Source organism: Talpa europaea (assembly GCF_964194135.1).
Source record: "Talpa europaea genome assembly, chromosome: 5".
NCBI classification, from domain to species: domain Eukaryota; kingdom Metazoa; phylum Chordata; class Mammalia; order Eulipotyphla; family Talpidae; genus Talpa; species Talpa europaea.
Genome location: NC_140071.1, coordinates 121862766 through 121886749, shown reverse-complemented (window position 1 = coordinate 121886749; position 23984 = coordinate 121862766). Strand labels below are relative to the sequence as shown.

Below are 23984 nucleotides of genomic sequence, written 5' to 3'. Positions count from 1 at the left end.
GAGAGGTCTGCACGCCATGTGGGACCCTCCTCCTGTGGCCGGGGAGCAGCTGGGGATCGAACCAGCACTGGAGGCTGCGGGCAGCCTCACAACCCAGCACTCAACCGCTGTGCCACCGGGCAGGCCCCCAGTACTTAGTTCTTAGACTTGGTGTGGTAAAGCTCCAAACAGTATAAATATGAGTCCTGTCATCAAGTGGATAAAACATAATTTTGACACGGGATTTCTTTCAACTCTTGAAACTTTATTACTAACTCAGTTGTGCCAAGTATGCCTATACCTATTGAATACGAAAATAGAAGTGCTCATCATTGATCAATGAAACATCTACTCAGTGATGACAAAATAGTAAGTTTAGCTCAATAAAACACTGTATTTTGCAAGCCTTGAACATAAAATATTTACTCTATAGTGAATGAGGTTCTTGATTCAATTAGAAAAAGCACTGTTCCCATCAACAAAATTAATTAGGCAAGATAAATTTTATGAAGTAGCTTACTTGACAGCATTTGGATCCAAACTAGCATACAAGTAATATAAGCATTTCATTCTTTCTTCTGTTTCCAGGTTGTGTGGGACAAGATACTGAGCAAAGATTTTCTCTACCAACAGTCTATGAACAAACAAAAAAAAACCTCAAATAACACAAGTATTCTACTTTTTAGAAGCAACAGTCATTTTATATTTTACTCAACTTATACAAAGATATGATCCCAATGGTGACACCTATGTGTGTAAATACAATAGAAAAGATGAGTATATAATCAGTTCCATTTCTTGGAAACAGTTCTTTTTAAATTTAGAACTACAGCTGGTTTTTGTGATCTTACTTCGTCAGTATGAAACATTATTTTAAACAGGTTTATGTTATTCTTAAACATAGGATGATGGTAGTCACCTTTCATCTATCCATCATCAGTTCCAAGCTATAACAAATTACTTTGTATCTAAAGATATGACCTCAAGAATAGTTAATTGTCCAAAAATTATTAATTTCCTATGAGTTCAGCTTCTTTCTCACATTTTATTTTAGTGTAATCTGAGGATCTCTCCTCACACTGCTTCCTCAAAAATTAACTTACCTGGGCATATCTGCTCTTTCATTTTCTTTCTGTAATCTAAATTCCTTTTTTAAAAGATAGATTTATTTATTTATGCATACAAGAATTGGGGTACAGGTCAGAGGTGCAGGGGATGAGAGGATTCACCAGAGACGGTCGGGAACAGAACAGTGGATTGACTGACACACTGCTGAAGGGAGCAGCGGGAGAGACAGGAGAGGTCTGCTGTGCCATGTGGGTCAGCTCCCTGGCTGGGATCAGACTTGTGCTACAGTCGCTGCGGATAGTTTCATAGTGCTGACACTTAACCCCGTGCGCCACAAGGGAGGCCCCCCCACAATCTAAATTCCTAACAGGTATTATAGTATCTTTCTGGCTAAACTTGTATTTATTATTCATTATCACTAGGAAAATACAAGGGCTCATCACTGATCAAATACACATTCAGTGATGACAAAGCAGTATGTCTAATTTAATAAAACATTGTATTTTACAAACCCTAAAATCATTACAATTTTATACAGAATTATAAGTAACATTCAGAAAATGAAAAACAACATAGTAATACCTACACAGTGTTACAAAAAAGGTAAAAATAACAGCTAGCAATTATTGAATAGTGCTTTACTGCCAGGAATTAGGCTACAAAATTTTACACTTTATTCAATCCACATGACAATCCTATAAGGGAGACTTTATTTTTTATTTTATTTTATTTTATTTTTTTGTGGGACCCTCGCTGGCAGCCGGGGAGCGAACCGGCGCTGCAGAGCCTGCGGGCAGCCTCGCAGCCCAGCGCTCAACCACTGCACCACCAGGGGAGGCCCAGGAAGACTTTATTTTTACTCCTTTTTATATAAAGCTGAGGAGCAAAGAAGTCAGTTAAGCAAAAGCAAGTATCTTATAAGGGGAAGAATGAACATGTTCCCTGTTGATTCCAAAGCCCATGTTTATTTCTCTACTCTCATACTATTTTATAACCTTGGCAAGTCTTACTTAAACAGAATATATATAAGTATACAGAAAGTGATCTATAGACTCAAAATAAATTATTTAAAAAATAAATAGATGTAAATAATATATACCAACATAATACTCACTTGTCATCGATGCTATTCTGATAATAAATATGCAAAAGTTTGTCCTTTATCCAGCTGACTTTTTCTGCAGCTTCCTTTCCTGCTTCACCATGAAGACAGTACTTCTTATACAGCTGAGCCAGACCCATCATTGCTTCTTTTCTTACTCGCCACTAGAAATTATAAAATTTATTGGATCAGATACCAAACCTTAGTATATTAATCTGCAAAAACGTCCAGGTCTTCACTGTACCTGGGCATAATACTTATTTTCATAAAAGGTAAATTGCTTCACCAAGAAATTTGATTATGTTCCTATTTAGAAATTAGACACTTCTGTGTTTGCTTCGGCAGCACATATACTAAAATTAGAAATTAGACACTTCTGAAATTATCCAATGAAAATACTGCTAAATGATTACCATTTTTTAAATTTCCCCCCAATACAAGCAACAGTAAATCATATATTTCATTCAATTCTGTCTAAAACAAATTTTGGCCAAGTTTTAGAAGTGATTAAAAGGTAAAAGATAAAGTATATAACTCACTCTGCAAACAAAAACCCAGTCATCGCAACGTTTTAACCTAGTTATATCCTTTTTGGTGTTAATTTAGAATAAGAAAAACCAAATTTAGTACCAAGATACTTGAATTACAATGTTGGAAAGCATCTTAATGGTCATGTTGAGTGAATTCTTCCTTACTTTGTTGAATAAAAGAGCAAATGATTTTACCTAGCCCCATACTAGTTAGTGGAAGACTCGGACTTGTAGAGGTTGGGATGATTTACTAGGAGGAAATCAAGGTAGTAGGAGGAGTGAAGACATAAAATGGGACTTAAAGAACAACAAGAGTTAGGACCACAATGACAGTAAGACAAAATAAAAACAATAACCAATAGCAAATCAGAGGATACGATCTTTGACTTATTTAAGTTAATATTTCCTTATTTTTTGGTATAATTTTCTCATTTCCACTACTTACTGGATATTATGAAATTCTGTTCCTATAAAATAGATGATAGATACCTTTTGACATTTTTTACAGGAGACCGGAGACTGCAAGCAGTGAAGTTGAAGAGTAAGGCCTATTCCCATTATTTTAGAGAAAAAACAAATTTCCACTGAATTGTCCCCAATGTCATCTAATTTATCACATCAATATTCAAGTCCTACAAGGTCTAGTAGGTATTATTATGACCATGTCATGCAGTGTTGGAAAGATCCATTAATTCAACTCTTTCTTAAACTGCAAGGAGCCATTAATTAAAGTTAGGAGTGAAATGATTCTAAAAGAAAGAAATAACACAAATGGCAAAACCTTAAAATCAGATGTGTGGAGGGGAAGATTTACCCACTGACCATTAGGAAGAGTAGTTTTATTTAAAGTAATTTTATTAAATTGAAGTCATTTCTTTTATACTAAAACTAAGATGGGATGGGATCTCTTCAAAGTTAGAAATACCAACACAGTTGAACAAGTTCTACACTGTCCACTTTACATTTCTGTCTCTATGACTAGTAAAGAGAACTTTAACATAATACCTTTTGCTATATTTCCTTTCTAAAAAGATTTGTTTTTATTTATTTATGCATACAAGAACTAGGGTAAAGGCCAGAGGCGCAGGGGGTGAGAAGATTCACCAGAGACCGAGTAGGGAGCAGAAAAGGCGGATCTATTGAAATATACTGCCAAGGGGAGCAGTGTGCGAGACAGGAGAGGTCTGCTGCCACAGTGGCTGGCAATAGCTTGATAGTGTTGAGACTTTAACCGCTGTGCCACCAGGGAGGCCCCCCTTCTTGCTTTATTTCATATCCAAGATATATCACTAAACTACACTGGTTTGGGGAAGACAGCAAGTTTTCATAGCACGCTGCAAGACAGCCTTTGTTAGTAAGATAGCCTGTCTAATCATCCTGTCTTTATGTCTACTTCTTACATACAGTTGACACTTTGTTAGGAACTGCCATCATTGTCCTTAGTACTACTTTTCCTTATCAACCCACATGGAGAAACCACACAAAAAGAGTAAACATAACTATCAGGAAACCTGTCGTTAGTTTGGGCATTACTTCCACAGGAAATAAGATATTCTTTTAGTTCAATGAATGACAGATTCAGTAAGTTATATAAGACAATAGTCATTTTTAGAACGCTTATGATCTTAAATACAGGCCATCAATTACTATTCTGTTTGAAACTCATTATGTAAGTGAAAAGATAAAATACAACTTTTTCATTTAGCTGTTCTTTTTATAAAGGTAAGCTAGAAGACAAACCCATGCCTGAGAAATGAAAATCTATAAAAACCAAAGTATTCATTAAGTAAAGATAATTAAAAAATACACAAGAAAGATACAAATCTGTAGCTCTTTATTTGGTATTGTATTAATATGAGTTTCACACAGAAAAGCTTTAAACAGGAATTAATTTCTACTGTATTTAGCAAGCAATTTAAACATGGTAAGTTAAAAAGAATAAAATTCCACAGATTTTACCCGTTTATCCAGTGTTCTTTCCCTTACAAAGCCAAGTAGCTGATCATTTACTAAGGCAAGGTCTCTTTTGGCAGCTGTTATTATGGTAACAATGACATCATGGCGAATAGCTTCTTCTGGATCATGTGATCTAACCTTCAAATACTCTACAATAAGGGGGAAAAAACTTAAGCTAAATATTAGGTATATCATTAATTTATCATGCTCATATGACAAAGCTTTAAGCTTTAAGCTTCTGTCCAATGAAACAATGTTTGTGAAATGTTGAATGAATTAAAATCATTTTATTTTTTAGGCAGAAACATTAACTACACCAACATATAGCTGAAGTCACATCTTAATGTATTTTACATCAACTATTCTGCAGAAGTCAAATCAATACAGTATCTATTATATTGTTTAGAACTTAAGTTACAATACAAATGAACAGATTCAAAAGAAAAATAGTAAAAATGCTTATAGCAAATTAGTTGATAAGCGTATGTCTACAAAATAATCACTTTCCTGTTAGATGTTACAATATTTAATTATCACATAAGTATAATGATCTGTGCCCAAATCCAAGAGCCTACGATCTCAGGAAATGATTTCCAAGAAATTCCATAAGATTACAGCAAGATTTCAAATGTAATTTTATTGTATGAACTTGAAATCATTAAGTATGAAATCATTAGTATGATGGATATAGACCTGAAATAGAGCCAGTTAAAACCTAGTCAGAAACTGAATATAAAGGCAAAAAGTCACATCTGAAATATGTGTGTGATTACTCTAATATCTGTAATAAAACAGGTAGCTTACCTGTGAGATCCTTTGCTAGATCTGGATGATTCATTAAACAGTGACTGGCAAATTTCACACTTTCTAATCTCACAGGAACATGAATGTCATTAAATCTATATAGAAAAAGATGGCTAAATATTAAACGTCAGGCAAAATAATTTTTCTCAAATAAGGCATATCTAACATTATATAAACAAATTACTGATTAGAAAATGTACTGGTTATTATGATAATTAATATGTCCTAAATGTTAATATATACTAAGGGAAGACTATAAGGGGAAAAGATTAAGACTTTCAGAAAAATATTCTTTTAAACAGTATTTGTTTACTATACTAAAACAAGCAAAAAACCCCAACATATACCCCAACCCAAACTACTTATTTTGTAGAGCCAAGAATTTAAGAGCATTAAATTATACTATAAAACAGAAACATTCAAAATGCACTAAATCTACTGAAAGAGTTTGAGTCATACTAGAGGGATGTAGGGTAGACACAAATTATAAGAATATGAGATTTATATATAAATCCAGAAGTTCAATGAAGAATGTATAAAATGCACGTGTCATACTATCCCACAACAGTTTCGTATGACTGGTACAACTTGTATTTAAATGCCCTTTTAAAGCTCTCTATAATATATGGTAAGAATTCAATAAATATAGAACACCACATGTAGATGCAAAACTGCATATCATAAAATAAGCTGAGCAACTCTTAAAAGTTTATTTTTGGGCAATTCAAAAACCATATTAAATAAAAATGACTTTAAATAGAAATTATTTTTATTTTTGATGTGGCCTCATAAAATAGCTAATTAAACTGAAGTTATTATGTAAATGTCTTTATGTCCATGGCCTCCTACTTCCTTATTCAGTGATAATCATATTTTTATGACTCGTGTATTAAGGACTTATAATTTTCTAAAAGAATAGAAATGTTACTATTTATGATCAAGCAAATGACAAAATATCAAAATAGTTAATGCTAAATGATTAAGGAAAAAAATAAGTAAAATAACTGACAATATTTCATTTCTATGAATAAGAGACATATAAGTATTAGTTAATATAAAATTATGAATGAAAGAAGTCTCTTATGGTTAATTTGGTTTTTATAAGTAACCCAGGTGAAAAATGAGCTCCTACATTTTTGTTATAAATATAAATACTGATGTCAAGCACAAGGTCAGAATGAGGCTCAGAATATACTGACAATTATAGTTGCTTTGTTCCCTCTATTCTAAATTTTTACACATTCAGTAGTCAGCATTATTCCCACTGAGACGTTCAAAATGGCCTGTTTTGGGCAAGTAACTTAAGATATTATCATGTTAGTGTCTGATTTCTCAGATTTGTTTGTTTGTTATATTTTAATATCATATTTAGCCTACGATCCTTACAAGGATTATTACAGTGAATTTACCTTAAAAAGATTTCTGAGCCCACCTTCACAATCAGATGAAATAAACACTGATGAATCTTAAATGTGCTACAGAAAACTGACAGTAAAAATCAACTTTTCAAGGGGCTAATATCTTAGGTCTACAAAGAACTCATACAGCTCAACAAAAACAACCCAATCAGAAAATGGGCAGGAGAGCTAAACAGATACTTTTCCAAAGAAGACATACAGATGGCCAACAGGCACATGAAAAAATGTAAATCAAAACCACAATGAGATACCACCTCACACCGTGAGATTGATCCATATCAAAAAGACCAGAAACAAGTTGACCAGGGTGTTGAGAAAAAGGAATCCTCATACACTATTTGTGGGAATGTAGACTGGTCCAGTCCCTATGGAAAACAGTATGGAGGTTTCTCAAAATATCAAAAATAGATCTACCATATGATCCAGCAATTCCACTCCTAGTAATCTATTTGAAGAATGCAAAACCACAAATTTGAAGGGATCTATGCACTCCTTTACTCATTGCAACATTATTTACAATAGCCAAGTTAAAGAAACAACCTAAATGCTCAATGATGGATGACTGGATAAAGATGTAGTCTATATAGAGAATGGATACTATTCAATTATAAAAAAAGATGAAATCCTGCCACTTGTGATGGCACAATGTGGATGGAATACTGGAAGGGACTACGCTAAGTCAGAGAAGAAAGACAAATACCAGATGATATTACTCACATGTGGAATATAAAGAAACAAAGCAAAGGAACAGACAAAACTAAACCAAAACAAACTCTAGGAATCTGATTAGAGAATTGAGGGTAACAGAAAGGGAAGGTAGGGGTTGAAGAACAAAGGCAGGAGGTGGCCCAGTGGACTATGGTGGAGGATTATGTGTGTTTTGATAATGGGTGTGGTATTTGGTGACATACATCTGAAAAGGTGTGACCCTATACCCCCAAGTCATATATAGTGCTGTACAACAAAATTAAAGAATGTTCTCAATAAAGAATAAAACAATCTAAAAAACTTTTTAATTAATATGTGAAGAAAAGAAACATGTAAATAGAATGCAAGAGGGTAGTGAATAAATTTCACAGATTTTTCAACTTTACCATCAAGTTAAACAGAACATAACTCTATGTTCTTGTGAAGAAACACTAAAAAGTATATAACAGCAATGTTTAAATTTCAAAATCACACAATACCAAATTAATTAAAATAACATAGCATGCATTTAGATAAGCTACAAACTTAAAGATATGCAGTATTAAATGAATAAATAGTTGGACTAATCAGCCATGAATTGGACCAATATATCCTGCAGTCACATCATTTATTTAAATCATAAGATGGTCAACATTCTCAAATGTTGCTTATCTATTAATTCTAATACATTATTTTAAGCACTAAAGATACAAAAATTTACATTGATACGTTTTCTTCACAAAAAATTTTCCTACAATAAATTTGCTAAGAAAGACAGCAATACAGAATGTAGAGAAACAAACATATATCAATTAAAGTTTTGATATATGTTGTTTTTATCAAATGGACCATACTGCCTTGCTTCTAAAAATTAAAAATTAGAATCCATAGAGTTGTATGTTCTCTTACCGTCCAAGAAAACATTGCCAAAGAGGACGATTCTGTGTTGCTAAATCGGAATCTTTAGAACCAAACAATTTAGCTAAAAGTCGAACAACAGCTAATCGCTCTTCTCCATCATTGCTCTGAGGGAAAAGGGAAAAAATGAAGCCTGAGGCTTATTCATCAGATTACAAAAATGGTAACATGAAACATTACTGAAAAGCTATAATTTCATATTTCTACTTATGATGAAACTTTAAGATATCATATGTTCTCATTTACTATGTAGAAATTGGTTTTATTCCCTGTTACATCATCTGGTTCTTTACTCTTATTTCACACTCTTGCAACTGCTAATTTATTGCTACTTCATTGCTTGCTTGCAATCTATCTATTAGTTACAGACCATGTAAGATAAACATAATCATTCGATTGTAACATTTTATGAGTCCTAGAAAAAATCAGTGAAGGACAAAGATGTCAACAATTCCTGTCCAAATAAGCTTTCTTTATTAGATCAAAATGAAGATTCTGATATGTGAAGTTTTAGTTAAGGATTCCTGGTTGAAGAATATGATGCTAAAACATGTCATGATTCAAGAAATGTCACTTAATAGAAGAGCAAGAATCTTATTAAGGGACTCTAAAAAGTCAGGTGAATTGAAGATTAGAAAAAAAGCACAATGTAGTTTAAAATTGCTTTTTGGCAAGGACCTCATTTTCTTATGGAATCAATATATGCTATGAAAATTCTGTTTTAATTTTACTAGTGATGAAACATCTTAATATTGAAAATTAAGTTAATCTGAAACCATATGGTATGTGAAACTTTCGTAAAAATTCACTAGGAAAATAATAACTTAAAGCAATTGCTAACTTTTTAAAATGTTAAAAATAATATATGCCTAAAGCTATACCAGAAATTGAATAAACAAATACTCATGGGAAAAGACAGTAAGTCAGAAAAGAAAAATAAAGACAATGGTATATAATCTTTTTCTTATGACTGTCTAAACTCAAAAGAACAGGAGTTTTGTGACAAAACAGGCACACTTGTGAAAGATATAAAATGAAAACTGCATCAAGCTTTAACACTTATAATTACAAAAATGATTTTCTTTGACAAAATTTTTCTCAATCAATGTAACAACAATGCAGATTAATGCCACCTTTCAGTCCAATTTACTGACCAACATGATTTATTTTTTAAGGAAAAATCAATCTATCCCTTAAATGTCAAACACCAGAATAAGTGGAAATTTTATTTGCTTGCAAGTGACTACTTTAGCAGCTTAGTAATTATTTTAAATGAGGTGACATTCATATCTATATATTTAACTACTGAAATAAAACTGCCAAGTGAAAACTTGTCCCCTGCCTTTTTTAAATTTTAAAATATATTCTGCGAATGAGGATGGAATAAGATTATAGTGATGGCAACTTTAATGTGGTGCAAAAATCATTTGGAGTCTCTTATATGTAGCTATATTGTTATTCTATGGCAAAGTGAAAATTATCTCATTAAGATAAAGATTATAATCTATTGTTTAAATATACCTATATACATATGTATATTTGCATATTTTAATAATTAAAAGAGTGGATTAAAAATTAGAAACTCTAACAATATGCCAGTGACTTTCTAAAGGAATTTCAAATAGCCACTTACTTTTTATATCTCTCTTCAATCTCAATCAGAAAAAGTAACAAACTATTGTTTCTAATTGCAAAGTAGTTAACTCAGAACAATTCTGCGAAAATGTTTCCTCCAACTAAAAAAAGGCGAATATGACTGCTTAATAGTATTTTCACATTTGGGGAATATACGTAAATGGTGTTCTTCCCCTTTCTCCGCCCACCCGCACCCTGCCCCCGCATGGAAAAAGTCTTAAATGTAAAATAGAGCTGATTTCTTTACAATAAGTCAAGACTGCTAAGCAGCACAACTCCAAAGATTCCTTAAACTAAACTAGAACATCATGGTCATATATCATGAATACTACATACAGTTGCGTGTAACAGGCTTGTATACTATAAAACCAAAAAATTACCTTGAAACATTTTCTCAAACATTGCTTTTAGAGGACTTTAACCTAGGACTCTTTAACAACGAAAATCTGAAGCTATATGCTTCAGTGATATAAGTATAGAAAGTCACCACAGCCATAAAAGCATCCTGGGCTAACTGCTTAGTACATACGGGTGATTCAAAAAGGAGTAAAAGAGTATAGTAGTTATATCTCAACAGTACCGACATTGCTCTGACTCTTAGGACCTCAATTTGTCATGAGAAATGAAAAAAACTGGTACAGGTTAGGGTTGCAACAGAAAAACATAGGTGATGGCATCTGTTGTATGACAATAAACAAAATATTCCATTACCATGGTTATTTAGGCACAGTATTATTCAGTATAAATTTTTTTACAGGCATGAATTATGTAAAAATGAAGAAAGACTTAAAAATCAACAGCCTTAGAAAGAAAAAAACAAACAAGAACCTGTATTATATATAATTGTACTAGTAGAGACAACATAGAAAAAATATCATTAACTAGGGCCTCCCCGGTGGCGCAGCGGTTGAGTGCTGGGTTGCGAGGCTGCCTGCGGCCTCTGCTGCGCCGGTTCGATTCCCGGCTGCGCCCCGGCCACCGGAGGAGGGTCCCACATGGTGCGCAGACCTCTCCTGCCGCCCACTGCTCCCCTCAGCAGTGTGCTTCGGTCCTTCTGCCTGCTCTGCTCCCCGCTCTGGTGAATTCTCTCGCCCTCCCGCGCTTCTGACTGTACCCAGTGCATGTATAGACAAAACAAACAAACAGATAAATAAATAAACATGCCTCTATAAAAAAAAAAAAAAAAGAAAAAAAATATCATTAACTATAGAGCTAATTTGTTAAAAAAGGAATTAAGGAATCCAGTAAAAGTTCTTATTCATGTACCTTTAAGGTAAATCCATGAAATCAAATTGTATCCATGAAGAAGAAAAGGTATAAGAAAAAAGAGTAATTGGGGATTGTGGTAAACAGAAAAGCTTGCGGGCCTCCCTAGTGGCGCAGCGGTTGAGCGCTGGGTTGTGAAGCTGCCCGCAGCCTCTGCAGCGCTGGTTTGATTCCCGGCTGCTCCCGGCCACTAGAGGAGGGTCCCACATGGCGCACAGACCTCTCCTGCCGCCCGCTGCTCCCCTCAGCAGTGTACTTCTGCCCTTCTGCCTGCTCTGCTCCCTGCTCTGGCTCTGGTGAATTCTCTCACCCTCCCGCACTTCTGACTGTACCCAGTGCTTGTATAAATAAATAAATCTTAAAAAAAAAAAGAAAAGCTTGCAGGAGTTAAGGAGATACTACTACTCAGCTGTAGCTATTTTCTTGTCTCATATAAATAAGAACTCAACGTTGTTAAATCATCTGATAGTTTTGAAAAGAGACATATATCTGGACTTTTAACCAAAATCTGATTTTTAAATCTATTCATTCATTAATGCTCAGCAAATAAAATAAGAAAATTCTTTATATGAGACAACATAATAAAATCCATCAAATAAAACCTATTATATGGTTAGATTGAGCTAGTTAGCAACCTCTGCTTTAGATAAAAGGACATAAATAACTGAGCATGGAGGGGGCCTCCCTGGTGGTGCAGGGGGTTAAGACACAACCTACGAAGCTGTCCACAACCTCTGCAGCATGAGTTGGATCCCCGGCGGGCCAGGAAGCAGCCCACATGGAGCAGCAGACCTCTCCTGACTTGCCTGCTGCTCCCCTCAGCAATTTATTTCAGTCAGTCTGCCTGTTCTGTTCCCTGCTCTGTCTCTGGTGAATCCTCTCACCCACCACACCTCTGACCTGTATCCCAGCTCTAGTATGCATAAATAAATAAATCTTTAAAAAAAAATGAGCATGGAGAAGAATGGGGTATGAACAACCACTACAGCTACCTGCAGTTCACATTAAGGCTATACATGGAAATCTAAAAGTCTAGTACCTTATTCCTTCCACTATCGCGGCACTATTTTTTTTAAGGATCAAAGAGGCTTGATTTTTCACATTCAAACTCTTTGAATAGATCAGAAGAAAATATTTTAATGCCTTATATCCAGAAACAATTTAGTATAGAAACATCTTCAGACTGTTTTTAAAACAAACACACAATAGTAAAAAACAAACTAAATCTGTTCTCTTTGTAACATTTTCCATAGGAGTTTCTTAGAAGCCTGGTACAATTTCCATTATACCATAAATAGCCAATGCTTACAACAATTCTTAATTACTTACACACATTTAAGAGTCTAAAACTGGAGTTCTAATCCCAAATTTATTTTAAGTGTGTAACTTGGACAAAGTTGTAAGTTTTTCATCTAAAAAATTCAAATGTGGGGCCTCCCTGATGGCGCAAAGGGTTAAGATGCAAACTATGAAGCTGTCCTCAACCTCTGCAGCACGGGTTCGATCCCCGACCAGCCAGGGAGAAACCCACATGGTGAGGCAGACCTCTCCTGACTCGCCCGCTGCTCCCCTTAGCAGTGTTCTTCGGTCAATCTGCCTGTTGTGTTCCCCACTCTGTCTCTGATGAATCCTCTCACCCCTTGTACTGCTGGCCTGTCCCCCAGCTCTTATATGAATAAATAAATCTTTAAAAAAATTTGTTAAATGTATGATTAGTCCTAATTATACAATAGCTTGATAAAACCTTTCAAGATATTCTTCTGTAGTTCCTCCAGGATAGGGGATTAAATGTCAAGTTTTTCATATTTTTTTTTGAGGAGTTATTAAAACTTTGCTTGGTTGGTCATTTAAAAATACACTCCCCGTGTCACACCATACAATTTTTGTTCCTGATCTGTACTATGAAAGGGCCATAAAATTGTAACCATGACTCTTTGAGCACTCAGTTTGAAATCTTTTGACGTTCTAAAACATACGTATACAATAACTGCCACTTAGTAACATGTATTATAAGCTTCTAAATACTACTTTTCCTATCTATTATTTATGTCTGTTATTTATTAGTTATTGTACTAGATAAGCTTTAATTTTGCAATGTAAATTCTCTTATTACCCAGAAGAGAAATCATGTTTTGTTCAAATCATTTGAAAATGTATATATACCTAACTAAACATAAGATAAATTGAATTCACATTTCATTCTTTTATAGTTAAAAACTATGTGATAATATATTCTTCTTTTAAATTTATTTTTTTTATTTTTTTTTTTTTTTTATTTTTTATTTTTTATAGAGGCATGTTTTATCTATTTATTTGTTTGTTTGTTTTGTTTATACATGCACTGGGTACAGTCAGAAGCGCGGGAGGGCGAGAGAACTCACCAGAGCCAGAGCGGGGAGCAGAGCAGGCAGAAGGACCGAAGTACACTGCTGAGGGGAGCAGCGGGCGGCAGGAGAGGTCTGCGCGCCACGTGGGACCCTCCGCCGGTGGCCGGGGAGCAGCCGGGGATCGAACCGGCGCCTCAGAGGCCGCGGGCATCTTCACAACCCAGCGCTCAACTGCTGCGCCACCGGGGAGGCCCTATTCTTCTTTTAAAGTTTCAAAGGTTTTAAAATTAGCCAGTCCTTGGGCCTCCCTGGTGGCACAAGGGGTTAAGATGCAACCTATGAAGCTATCCGCAGCCACTGGAGCATGTGTTCGATCCCCAGCCAGGGAGCTACTCACATGGCACAGCAGACCTCTCCTGACTTGCCCGCTGCTCCCCTCAGCAGTGTATTTCAGTCAATTGCCTGTTCTTTTCCCCACTGTCTCTGTTGCATCTTTCATATTACTTGAATCCTCTCACCCTCCACATCTCTGGCCTGTACCCCGGTTCTTGTATGCATAAATAAATAAATCTTTAAAAAAAATAAATAAAATAAAATTAGCCAGTCTTACCTTCAGTTTGAATTCAAGCTGTGGCATGACAGATAATAATAAATGAGGATCTATAGCAAAAAGTTCCTGAATCAGATCAAATACATGTTCTGACAAATCACTTACTGACGATCTTCCCAGCACCAGAACTTGATTGAAAAACTACAAGAGATATTAAAACAAAAATAAAAATCCATTTCGTCTAAAAACTTGTACAAGTTTTCAATAAACATGTTTAGAAAAGAACTACACAATCGCATTATATATACCACTGAACAGGATGAAACAATACATTTTTGAATTATAAATATATGATAGTACAGTTGCCAAAAGAAAAGGAAAAATCTTCTAAATACTATCAAATCATGAATGCTATAGGGAGAAAAGCAAAAAAGAATTCATTTGTTAGTTTTCTTTCATATTAGGATGACTTTACTAGGAATCCTACCTTTTATTAAAACTAAACAATTTGGATAGTTTATGCAATTCATTAGAGAATTAGATAATTTCCCATAGCAGACAATTTTTAAGTCTCAATCTTTTCAATTTTTATTTAAGTCTAATTCAGCTTACTAATAAAGAGTATTAAAATGTAGGTATTGAATTTAATTGTGTGTGTGTGTACACATACACACACACACCTGGGGGAGGGGGAGGAGAAGAAAATCCAGAGGAAGGTACATTTTGACTCAGAGAACAAAATGATGAAAAGGTTGGTGATACAAAGTTAATGATTTAAAATTTAAGAGACTACAGTGAAGAAACAAAGACAATATAAATATCAAGAGCATAAATTAAAAGATAGCCACTCTTCACAAACATACACACAGAGTAAGTAAATTTAAGAATGCTGTAGCTGCTAAAGAGGCAGCTATATGCAACTAATATAAGCATGTATTGCTGGTAGTATCATAAAATGATACATCTTTTGAAAAGCAATACATATTAAAAGTCAGAAAATGTTAATATTTAATGTGCAAACCTTGAAAAGATGAAGGAAAAAGTCTATATAAAATTAAAACACACACAAATACATACAAATATAGGCTATCACTACTACTACTTCTGGGAGGATACATGAAAATTGACTAGTAATGGGTAATTGATAATTGAGATTAGGGTACCAGGGATTGAAGAGAGACTTTCACTGTATACTTTCATACTATTTGAAATAATATATTTGTACCCATGTTTAATTAAGTATTAATTAAATAATAATTCATATCATTTAAATGAACATACTTTCACTTGGACTTTTTGTTGGGAAAAAAAAATCAATTAATATATAAATGTTCCATTCACAAATATCATTACTGAAGGAAAACACTGAAAAAAATCTAAATGCAAGGCAACAGGAAAATGATTAGGTAAATTATGGGTACTTGTCAATTCAAAGGAATACTTTAAGGCATTCTGATTTTTTGCTAAAAAAAGTCCAAATATTTATATACGTAAATAAATATGACAACTCAAAACTATATTTATATAAATTATGTGGAAAAAGTAGAAAATAGTGTGAACAAATGTGAAATAGAATATTTTGTTCCAAATTACTATGCTGGTTTTCTAGTAAAATAACAAAACCTCTATTGGATAAAGTAAAAAATTATTTTTATTACCATATAACAATTATTCAAGAGGGAGAAATCAGATTTCAAAAGAATGACCTAGACACAAGAGGAGGAAAATACATAGACAGACATAGAAATCTAAACAAAAAGACGAGAAAGTGAGAAACCGTTATATCCAGGAGATAAAAAGATAAATATAAAATGAAAGCAGAAGATGGAGTGGGAGTTGTAGATACACTTTCTTAAAATAATTATCCTAATCTTGTGTCATTTAAAAATAACGTCAATAAACTTATCCAGTTATGTTGTATTTGGTCACATTTGGACCTTTCATTTCTTTTACACATTTCCTCTCAATAGACAAAACTGTTTATAGGGTAAATAAAGCTATATACGAAATGTCCTAATAAATTAGTACAATGGAGCAGAAACTGCAAAACTATGAAACAAATATAGGCAGAAATACCTACATTCGCAATGCATGCTTCAATAGTCTGGACTGTCCTTTTCAACAGGACTTTTGCAAGGTCAAAGGACTGCTTATTTAAATTCTGAAAAACAATAAAAATATGCAAAGTTACAAATGAATTAGAGAATTTAGGAGACTGCAGCATTAGACTACTATAATAAACCCTGGAAATCTGACTGTAGAGTTGAAGAGGGGAGAGATAAGGGGAGGGGGGAGAGCAAAATGTGGAAGGGATACATGGACTATGGTGGAGGATTATGGGTGCCTTGGTGGTGGGTGTGGTTGTGGTAACATATGCCTGAATGGTACGATACTATACCTATAAATCATATACAGCATCGTAAACCAATGATGCTTCAATTAAAAAAAACAAGGAAAGGAAAAACCATTAGGCTTCCATAGGTAGCATAATCAATGAAAAAGTTGTAGATGTAGGTGAACATGGTTAATTATCAGAAATGTAATGTTAAATGACAAAAGCAAGTTGTAGGAGTCTTAAGACAGACCAAATAATAACAAGATTACAGTTTGTTCATGTATATATGTCTATGAAAGTGAAAGCACTCAGGGTAGCCTAAAGGCCATACAAGAGGGAGGAGAGAAGGAATTAACTAGTGGGCTTGAAAGGAACTTTTAATAGGTAACATTTTATTCACTTTACATTTTTTTTTTTAAAAAAAGGAGAAACAACAAAAACACCCAAAGAGAAAATATTAGATTTGTTAAATTTGGGCACCTGGAAATTTGCTATGCTATTGTTTATAGTTTTAAACATTTGGAAAAAATAAAAATCCACATGAAACTACAGAAAAAAAGAGAATACTGTTTTTTTTTTTCAAATCTACAAAATATGAAGCAAAAAAACCAAAAAAACTGAATATCATTGAAGGTTTAACTCAGTATCTTCTAATCAAGTGGTCTCAAATGCAGAAGTTGCAAAAGGCACAACTATGAATCAAAAACTGAAATCCAGGGGCCTCCCTGGTGGCACAAGGTGTTAAGACGCAACCAATGAAGCTGTCTGCAGCCTCTGCAGCATGAGTTCGATCCCCTGACCAGCCAGGAAGCAACCCACATGGTGCAGCAGACCTCTCCTGACTCACCCACTGCTCCCCTCAGCAGTGTACTTTGGTCAATCTGCCTGTTCCTTTCCCGACTCTGTCTCTGGTGAGTCCTCTCACCCCACCCCCCCACCTGTGGCCTGTACCCCAGCTCTTGTATGCAGAAATAAACAAATCTTAAAAAAAAAACCCTAAAATCCATTACTTAGTCCAAAGCCCAATCTTCTATTAAGTTTAGTTTTACTAACCTCAAAATGGCTTAAGCCTTTCAGATTGTTAACTGAACTGGAACTGGCAATTATACCCAGGTATCCTAAACACACACATATGGCCCTCTCTAACCCACCATGCTTAGAATTTCAGTGTTTAATAAATACATGCTCAAAGAGTAGACCTGAATGAAAATTTCCCAAGTATATCACAGTGAAATTTTTCAAATCCAAAATATCATGGTTCCCTCCTCAACATTCCCCATTACCATAACAAATTAAAAGGTCTGAGAATGACTGCACAAAAATATTTGACTTTTTAAAACTTACTGAAAATGGAATTCTTATTTTGAAGAGTACCTATTAACATCCACCACCATCTTACACCTTTTCCAAAAAGATGCTAGGAAACAATGCATTCTAGGGTTAGTGGTCAGCACACTTGTTGTGCAACAAATCATATGTTAAATGTTCTATTATAGTACAGTATTTGTGAGGTATACAGTCATTGCAGCCACTACACACTGTTGTAGCATGAAAGTAGCCCTAGATGAAATGAAAACAAATGAGCATGACTGTATTCAAATAAAATTTTATTTACATAAATAGACAGTGGGTCAGATTTGGTCCATGGATAACAGCTTCCTTGCATTAGGCTTTTATTTCATTTGCAAAGGGTTAAGATCCGCTCAAAATTAAGGCGACCTATTTCCTAAAAGGGTATATTTCCTATTTATAAAAATACACTCTAACTAGAATATAGACACCAAATACACTATTCCTCCCTAAGTTTTTCCTCTCTGATTTTGCCTGACATGTACTCCCCCTTTGTGATAGTCTAAAAAATCTGACCAGTTACATTCATTTGAAATAAAATGCAAATATTTAGCCAGGAGCAGAATTTTTAACTAATTATATCTTATTGTAAGTATAACAGACACAATGTGCAACTAATGTATGATAACAGGTCACTGAAACACAGAGGAAAAGAGCAGAGGGGAAGCATCCCAGTGGTGGTACTTTTAGGAAATTAAGTCCTCTTGTTTCTTAGGAGGACTTAGCAGAGAAAACAGAAAAAAGAAATGGGGGCAAATATACAGCTCTCATCCATTCCTCCTTAATATTAACCATACAGTTTCTGCCCATATCTTTTTCTATTCCTAAGAAATGTAGGATATGGTTCTAAGAAATCAGGTACAAAAAAGGTTAACACTTTCTTAAAAAAACAAAACAAACAAACAAACAAACAAAAACCAAAACTGACAGTACTACAACCCTCTTATAATTCCCAGACTAGCTCTGAATGATACATTTGAAATATTTTCAGTTTTCTAGAAGATAGGCAGCACTTAACTGAATAAAAATCTACAATATTCAAATCAACATAGCTTCAAAAAACAAGAATAACTACAAGACTAATATGTGTTACTTTATTTGGGGCTGGAGACAATAGTGTGATTATGATCACAAAAACAGTTACATTTTCATGTGTTCTACAACGAATCTTCAAGCTATAACATTAATTAACCTTCAATGTCTTCATACTATACAAACCTTATGTGCAGGAATGAGGTTAATAAGAATGGAGTCCAATAATTCTTGAGTAACTCCATCACCTTCCATGATGATAGAACTCATCAAGTCTAGCATGTGCATTTGTACCTTCTTATTGTGGCTATTGCTAAAAAAAAAAACAATTAAAAATTTTAAATATGGAAGGTAAAAGAATTTAGGTCTACATAAAGAAAATTAAACCTCTTAGTTTTTAAACCAACTATCTCAGATGTAAAAGGATTTTCACTTGAGGGAACCATGCCAATAATGGCAAAGAAATTTTGGTTGTTACAAATATAGTTGTAAGTCATTTTTTGTGAAGTATTTTACAAACATAAAATCTTTAGAATGAATTAAGTACCTATATAATTAGCATTCAAGGAGTATGTTTAATTCAATCAAACAAAAACTGTGAAATTCTAAAAAAGGTCATCTTTGCTTATATGTCCCCAGATTTTTAAAAGGTGACAAAATTTTATATAACGGGAAAAAAAGGTACAATATAATGAAGGTAGACAGTTATCTTTCTGATCCCTTTCAATCTTAATAGATTCCCTGAAATAATACTATAAACACACAGAAAAGCCTAAGCCAACAAAGGTAATTTCTGCTATACATATTACCAGAAGGTTCTGAAAATGTCATCCTGCTATCTCTAACACAAATTTCAAACAAACAAAAAGATCAACATGGTATAGCCAATAATCAATTTCAGTGATACTTTACCTGTAGGCCTCCTCAATAAATGTCTAATGCTGATATAAACTTATCTAAAAAGGAATGGCTACAAAACTTTTATAATCTATCATGTCATCTAGACATCTCTCCTTCTGATTGCTACTTTACTTAAGATTTGACCTGTCCATTTTCACATTTATCAGTATATGAAAGGACAAATCAAGGGACTAGATCTAAATTAGTTTATGGCACTACAGATACAGGGAAGTTAAATCAAGATTGAATAATCTTAAGAACATTTATCTCTCACCTATGCTTTAAAAAATTTAACTTGAAATCATGTATAACAGACTTGTTTGGCACTGAGTGGAAAAAAGCAAAGATGAAACTCTAAAAACTTGGTGGAAAAATTATCACATTACTATGTATACAACTACAATTTTTATAAAGATACCTAAATTAAAGCTATAACACAATGTCACTTCCAAATAACAATAAAAATAAACCATAGGCATAAATTTGTCTGATAAAAAAATGTAGAGAACTTTCTAGAATGTGCGGTCAATATGCAAAAGACATTAACCAATAGTCATTTAGCTACTGAATACTTAAAGCATAGTAGAGCCACATTCTAAAATATTGTTCCTTTAGGATATAGTCAAACGAATAGGATATATTATCTATACTAAATTATATTAAGTTTCACTCATTTCTTCATACTTAATGTGGATACAAATAAGTTAAAAATTTAGGTGAGATATTGTATGTTTGTATATAATGTAATGCTACAGAATGCATCTGATAACAATGCTTGGTTACTCTACAATAAAATAAGACAAACACAATACTACAGTGAAATCAAAGTTTAGACTCTTGATCAGCAATTTGTCCTTAGGCAAGCCACCACACTCTTCCATGCAATGGCTTCCTGATTTCTAAGGGAAAGAGCTTTGTCTAGTTCTAAAATGAGAAGATATCAAAATCAGTGTACTATTTTGTCTCCCAACACTCACTAGTGGTATTATGAAACTTGTAATTTCTACGTCATAATTCACAAATTCATTATGTGAGGTCTCTTATCACTTACTTTGTGAGAGTCAACAAATACAACTGATATCATAATTTAAATGGTAGTATATGGCAAACACAGGTTTCAGACAGTAATTTTTATTTTCTTCTTCATGTTAAGTCTTCTAAGAAATATACTTCGAGTCCCAAAAGTTCTTAGTATACAGTACATGAAACTTCAATATACACAGCAAAAAGAGACAAATAAGAATACTTCAAACATAACTTACTTGATCACTGAGAAGAGAGTTCTAAAAAGCTGAATAAAAATTTCATTGCAATCTTCCAATTCAAAGCAGATGTTATATGATTTAACCCAAGCTAAATTCTTAAATAGATAAATAAAAATAATTACACAACACACTTAGATGAGTTACATAAAAGCAAATTCATGAATGAAATTTAATTTTTAAAATTTCAAATGTATAGTCAAGCCTACAAACGCCCAACATATAAAATGACAATTATGTCATGTACTTCAATTTTTAAAAAGATGTTATCTACTTAGTCTTCTCTAATTGAAAAATACTAAATTGTTAAAGGCTGGTAGACATATATAGATACAAAGCTTAAAGAGCAGTGAAAATTAATTCAACTTAATCCCTTTCAGCATTAGGAAAGAAATTGAGATGAAAATTAAGTTTCAAATAATATAACACTTTTTTCAAATAATGTAACATTTTTTTACTTCATCTTATCAGGGCATGAGGAGCAATAAGAAGATTGTATTTTCCTCATTAAATGCAAAAGACATGTATTAAGTGGGTTTTACATAAAACAAAGATATTTTACATTATAAAATTACTGTAAAGAATTTTCTACTACATGAAACATTGTGATATTTATTAAATTTCTTTTTACCTCTAATAAATAAAAGTATCTATTAAACTGCGGACTCTTTGTATCCTCCAAACCTTTTAATTGTCTGGTAATAAACAAAAATATGTCCTGTTAAAAAGATGATAAAATATATTAATTTAGACACAAATACTTATTCTTTCACAACACACTAAAGTCTTTATAGAATGAATCCATTACAAACTACAATAAAAGAAATTTTCTCCTTTAGACAAATGACTTGGGACTGGCCTAGTTCATTATTCCAAAAGCTGGAAAAGAGAAAAATTACATAAAATTACATCACTCAGAAAAAAAAAATAAAAATTATTACTGCCACAAATCTTTACGCTTTTTCATACTATGAGAACCACAGATTCTATATCCTGTACCTTTTCATCTACTCTACCCTTCCATTCCACTTTACTCATTGTATTCATCGTGTATCAAGGCAAACAATTATGTGCACGTTAAGGACCTGAATCAGTCTGTCCTTACTATTTCCTATGTGTAAACAGTCATTTTAAGTACCTCGTTTGAAATCTGATGTATAACTACAAGGTTTTATGGAGCAAAACCACTAACTTTTCATAATGATATGGCTTAATTTCTCAGCAAGTTTTATTTTTTTAAAGAAGTTTCAATCCAAAATAGTATCAAGGCGGGACACACTGATTTTAGGACTAATTAAAAGCAAGTAGTTCAAAGGATTAAAATTTGTGACAATAAAATTATTCAAAATATGAAGTGAGTTCAAGAGATCAATGCTAAACAGGAATTTCACCAACATTTCAAACAAAGGCAAAACCACCAAGATGAGCATATAGTTTTGCATGTAGAGTAATTTGTAGGGGAGAAACAGTTATTAGAATGTGCAGATTTTAGTAAATTTTTGTTGAAAGTGTCAATAATCCACTGTTTATCTCTTCAAAGTTCAGTTACCTGGGCTGTGATAGGTTGTCCTGAAGATTACATGTGAGCAGACAAGGACTAGTTTTGATTTACACACTCAACACCTCATAAAGATGCCAATTATTTTTGTGGCTACTCAATGAATATTAACTGATTGAAAAATTATTTTGTAACTTATGATCTTATTAAGATGAATAATATGAAATCTATTTTCCTAAAAAAGATAAGTTAAATTATAATGTAAACAAATTTTGTAAAAATTGTACTTACCTTAAGCTTATCGTGGGAAGTATATGGAGCTTCTGGGGCATAGATTCGAAAGATGTCGGCCAAACAACATGCTACAAGGAGACGCACATCTTTATTGGGATTCCTGAGGAAAAATTCGGATGCAAGATGCAAGGCTAGTGGGAGATACTGCTGTTTTTCATCTTCTGAATCCTGATCCATATCCATAAAAGTTTTTACTACCATCTGTAAAAATGTATAAAAGAAAATTTTAATCACCTCCTAATACCAAAATCAGTGGAGAATAATTTAATCTTCATAAAAATCTTATCACTTGAGACAACATGGAAGGAACTGGAGGGAATTATGCTAAGTGAAATAAGTCAGAAGGAGAAAGACAAACACTGGATGATTTCTCCCATGTGTGTGGAATATAGGGAAATAGAACAAAGGAAAAAACAAAAACAAATCAAGAGAAACCTTAGAAATCTGAGTGCAAAACTGAGGGTACCAGAAGAAGGTTGAGTTATGGAGTAAAGAGAGGAGGCAGTTCAATGGTCTGTAGTGGAGGACTATGGGAGCCTTGGTAGTAAGTATGGTGTGGTAACACACATCTGAAGAGGTATGAATTTGGGCCTCCCCTGGTGGCGCAGCAGTTGAGCCCGCTGCCTCTGCAGCACCGGTTCGATCCCCGGCGCAGACCTCTCCTGCCACACCCGCTGCTCCCCTCAGCAGTGTGTTTCATCAGTCTGCCTGTTCTGTTCCCCTCTCTGACTCTGGTAAATTGGCTCGCCCTCCCACACTTCTGACTGTACCCAGTGCTTGTATAAATAAACAAATCTTTAAAAAAAAAAAAAAAGAGGTGTGAATCTATACTTTTGAATCACGTGTAGAGTACCAGTATTACCTCAATAAAAACTAACACCAAAAAAAAGTCTTTTATTACAACCAAACTATGAAATCAGCTTGTTTTCCTCCACAAAAATCAAAATTAAAAAAAAAAAATCTTTCTTTAATAATTTGGGTAAAAATCACAAGCATGGGGCCTCCCTGGTGGCACAAAGGGGTTAAGTCTCAGCACTATAAGGCTGTCCGCAGCCATTGCAGCATGAGTTCAA

At 33.7% G+C, this 23984-nt stretch overlaps 1 protein-coding gene across 2 annotated transcripts in view; it reads right to left on the bottom strand.

Moving 5' to 3' along the window:
- Window positions 1–23984, bottom strand: part of PDS5A (PDS5 cohesin associated factor A) — a gene marked incomplete at both ends in the record, with an annotated part of 114374 nt that overhangs the window by 54278 nt on the left and 36112 nt on the right. For both annotated transcript variants that reach the window (XM_084232888.1, XM_084232889.1), the window contains 11 exons: window positions 500–613; window positions 2162–2313; window positions 4639–4784; window positions 5440–5534; window positions 8454–8569; window positions 14301–14441; window positions 16321–16401; window positions 19144–19270; window positions 21120–21217; window positions 21751–21837; window positions 22909–23112. In XM_084232888.1, the coding sequence (XP_084089014.1) occupies window positions 500–613; window positions 2162–2313; window positions 4639–4784; window positions 5440–5534; window positions 8454–8569; window positions 14301–14441; window positions 16321–16401; window positions 19144–19270; window positions 21120–21217; window positions 21751–21837; window positions 22909–23112 (1361 nt within the window). The remainder of the gene's footprint in view (window positions 1–499; window positions 614–2161; window positions 2314–4638; window positions 4785–5439; window positions 5535–8453; window positions 8570–14300; window positions 14442–16320; window positions 16402–19143; window positions 19271–21119; window positions 21218–21750; window positions 21838–22908; window positions 23113–23984) is intronic.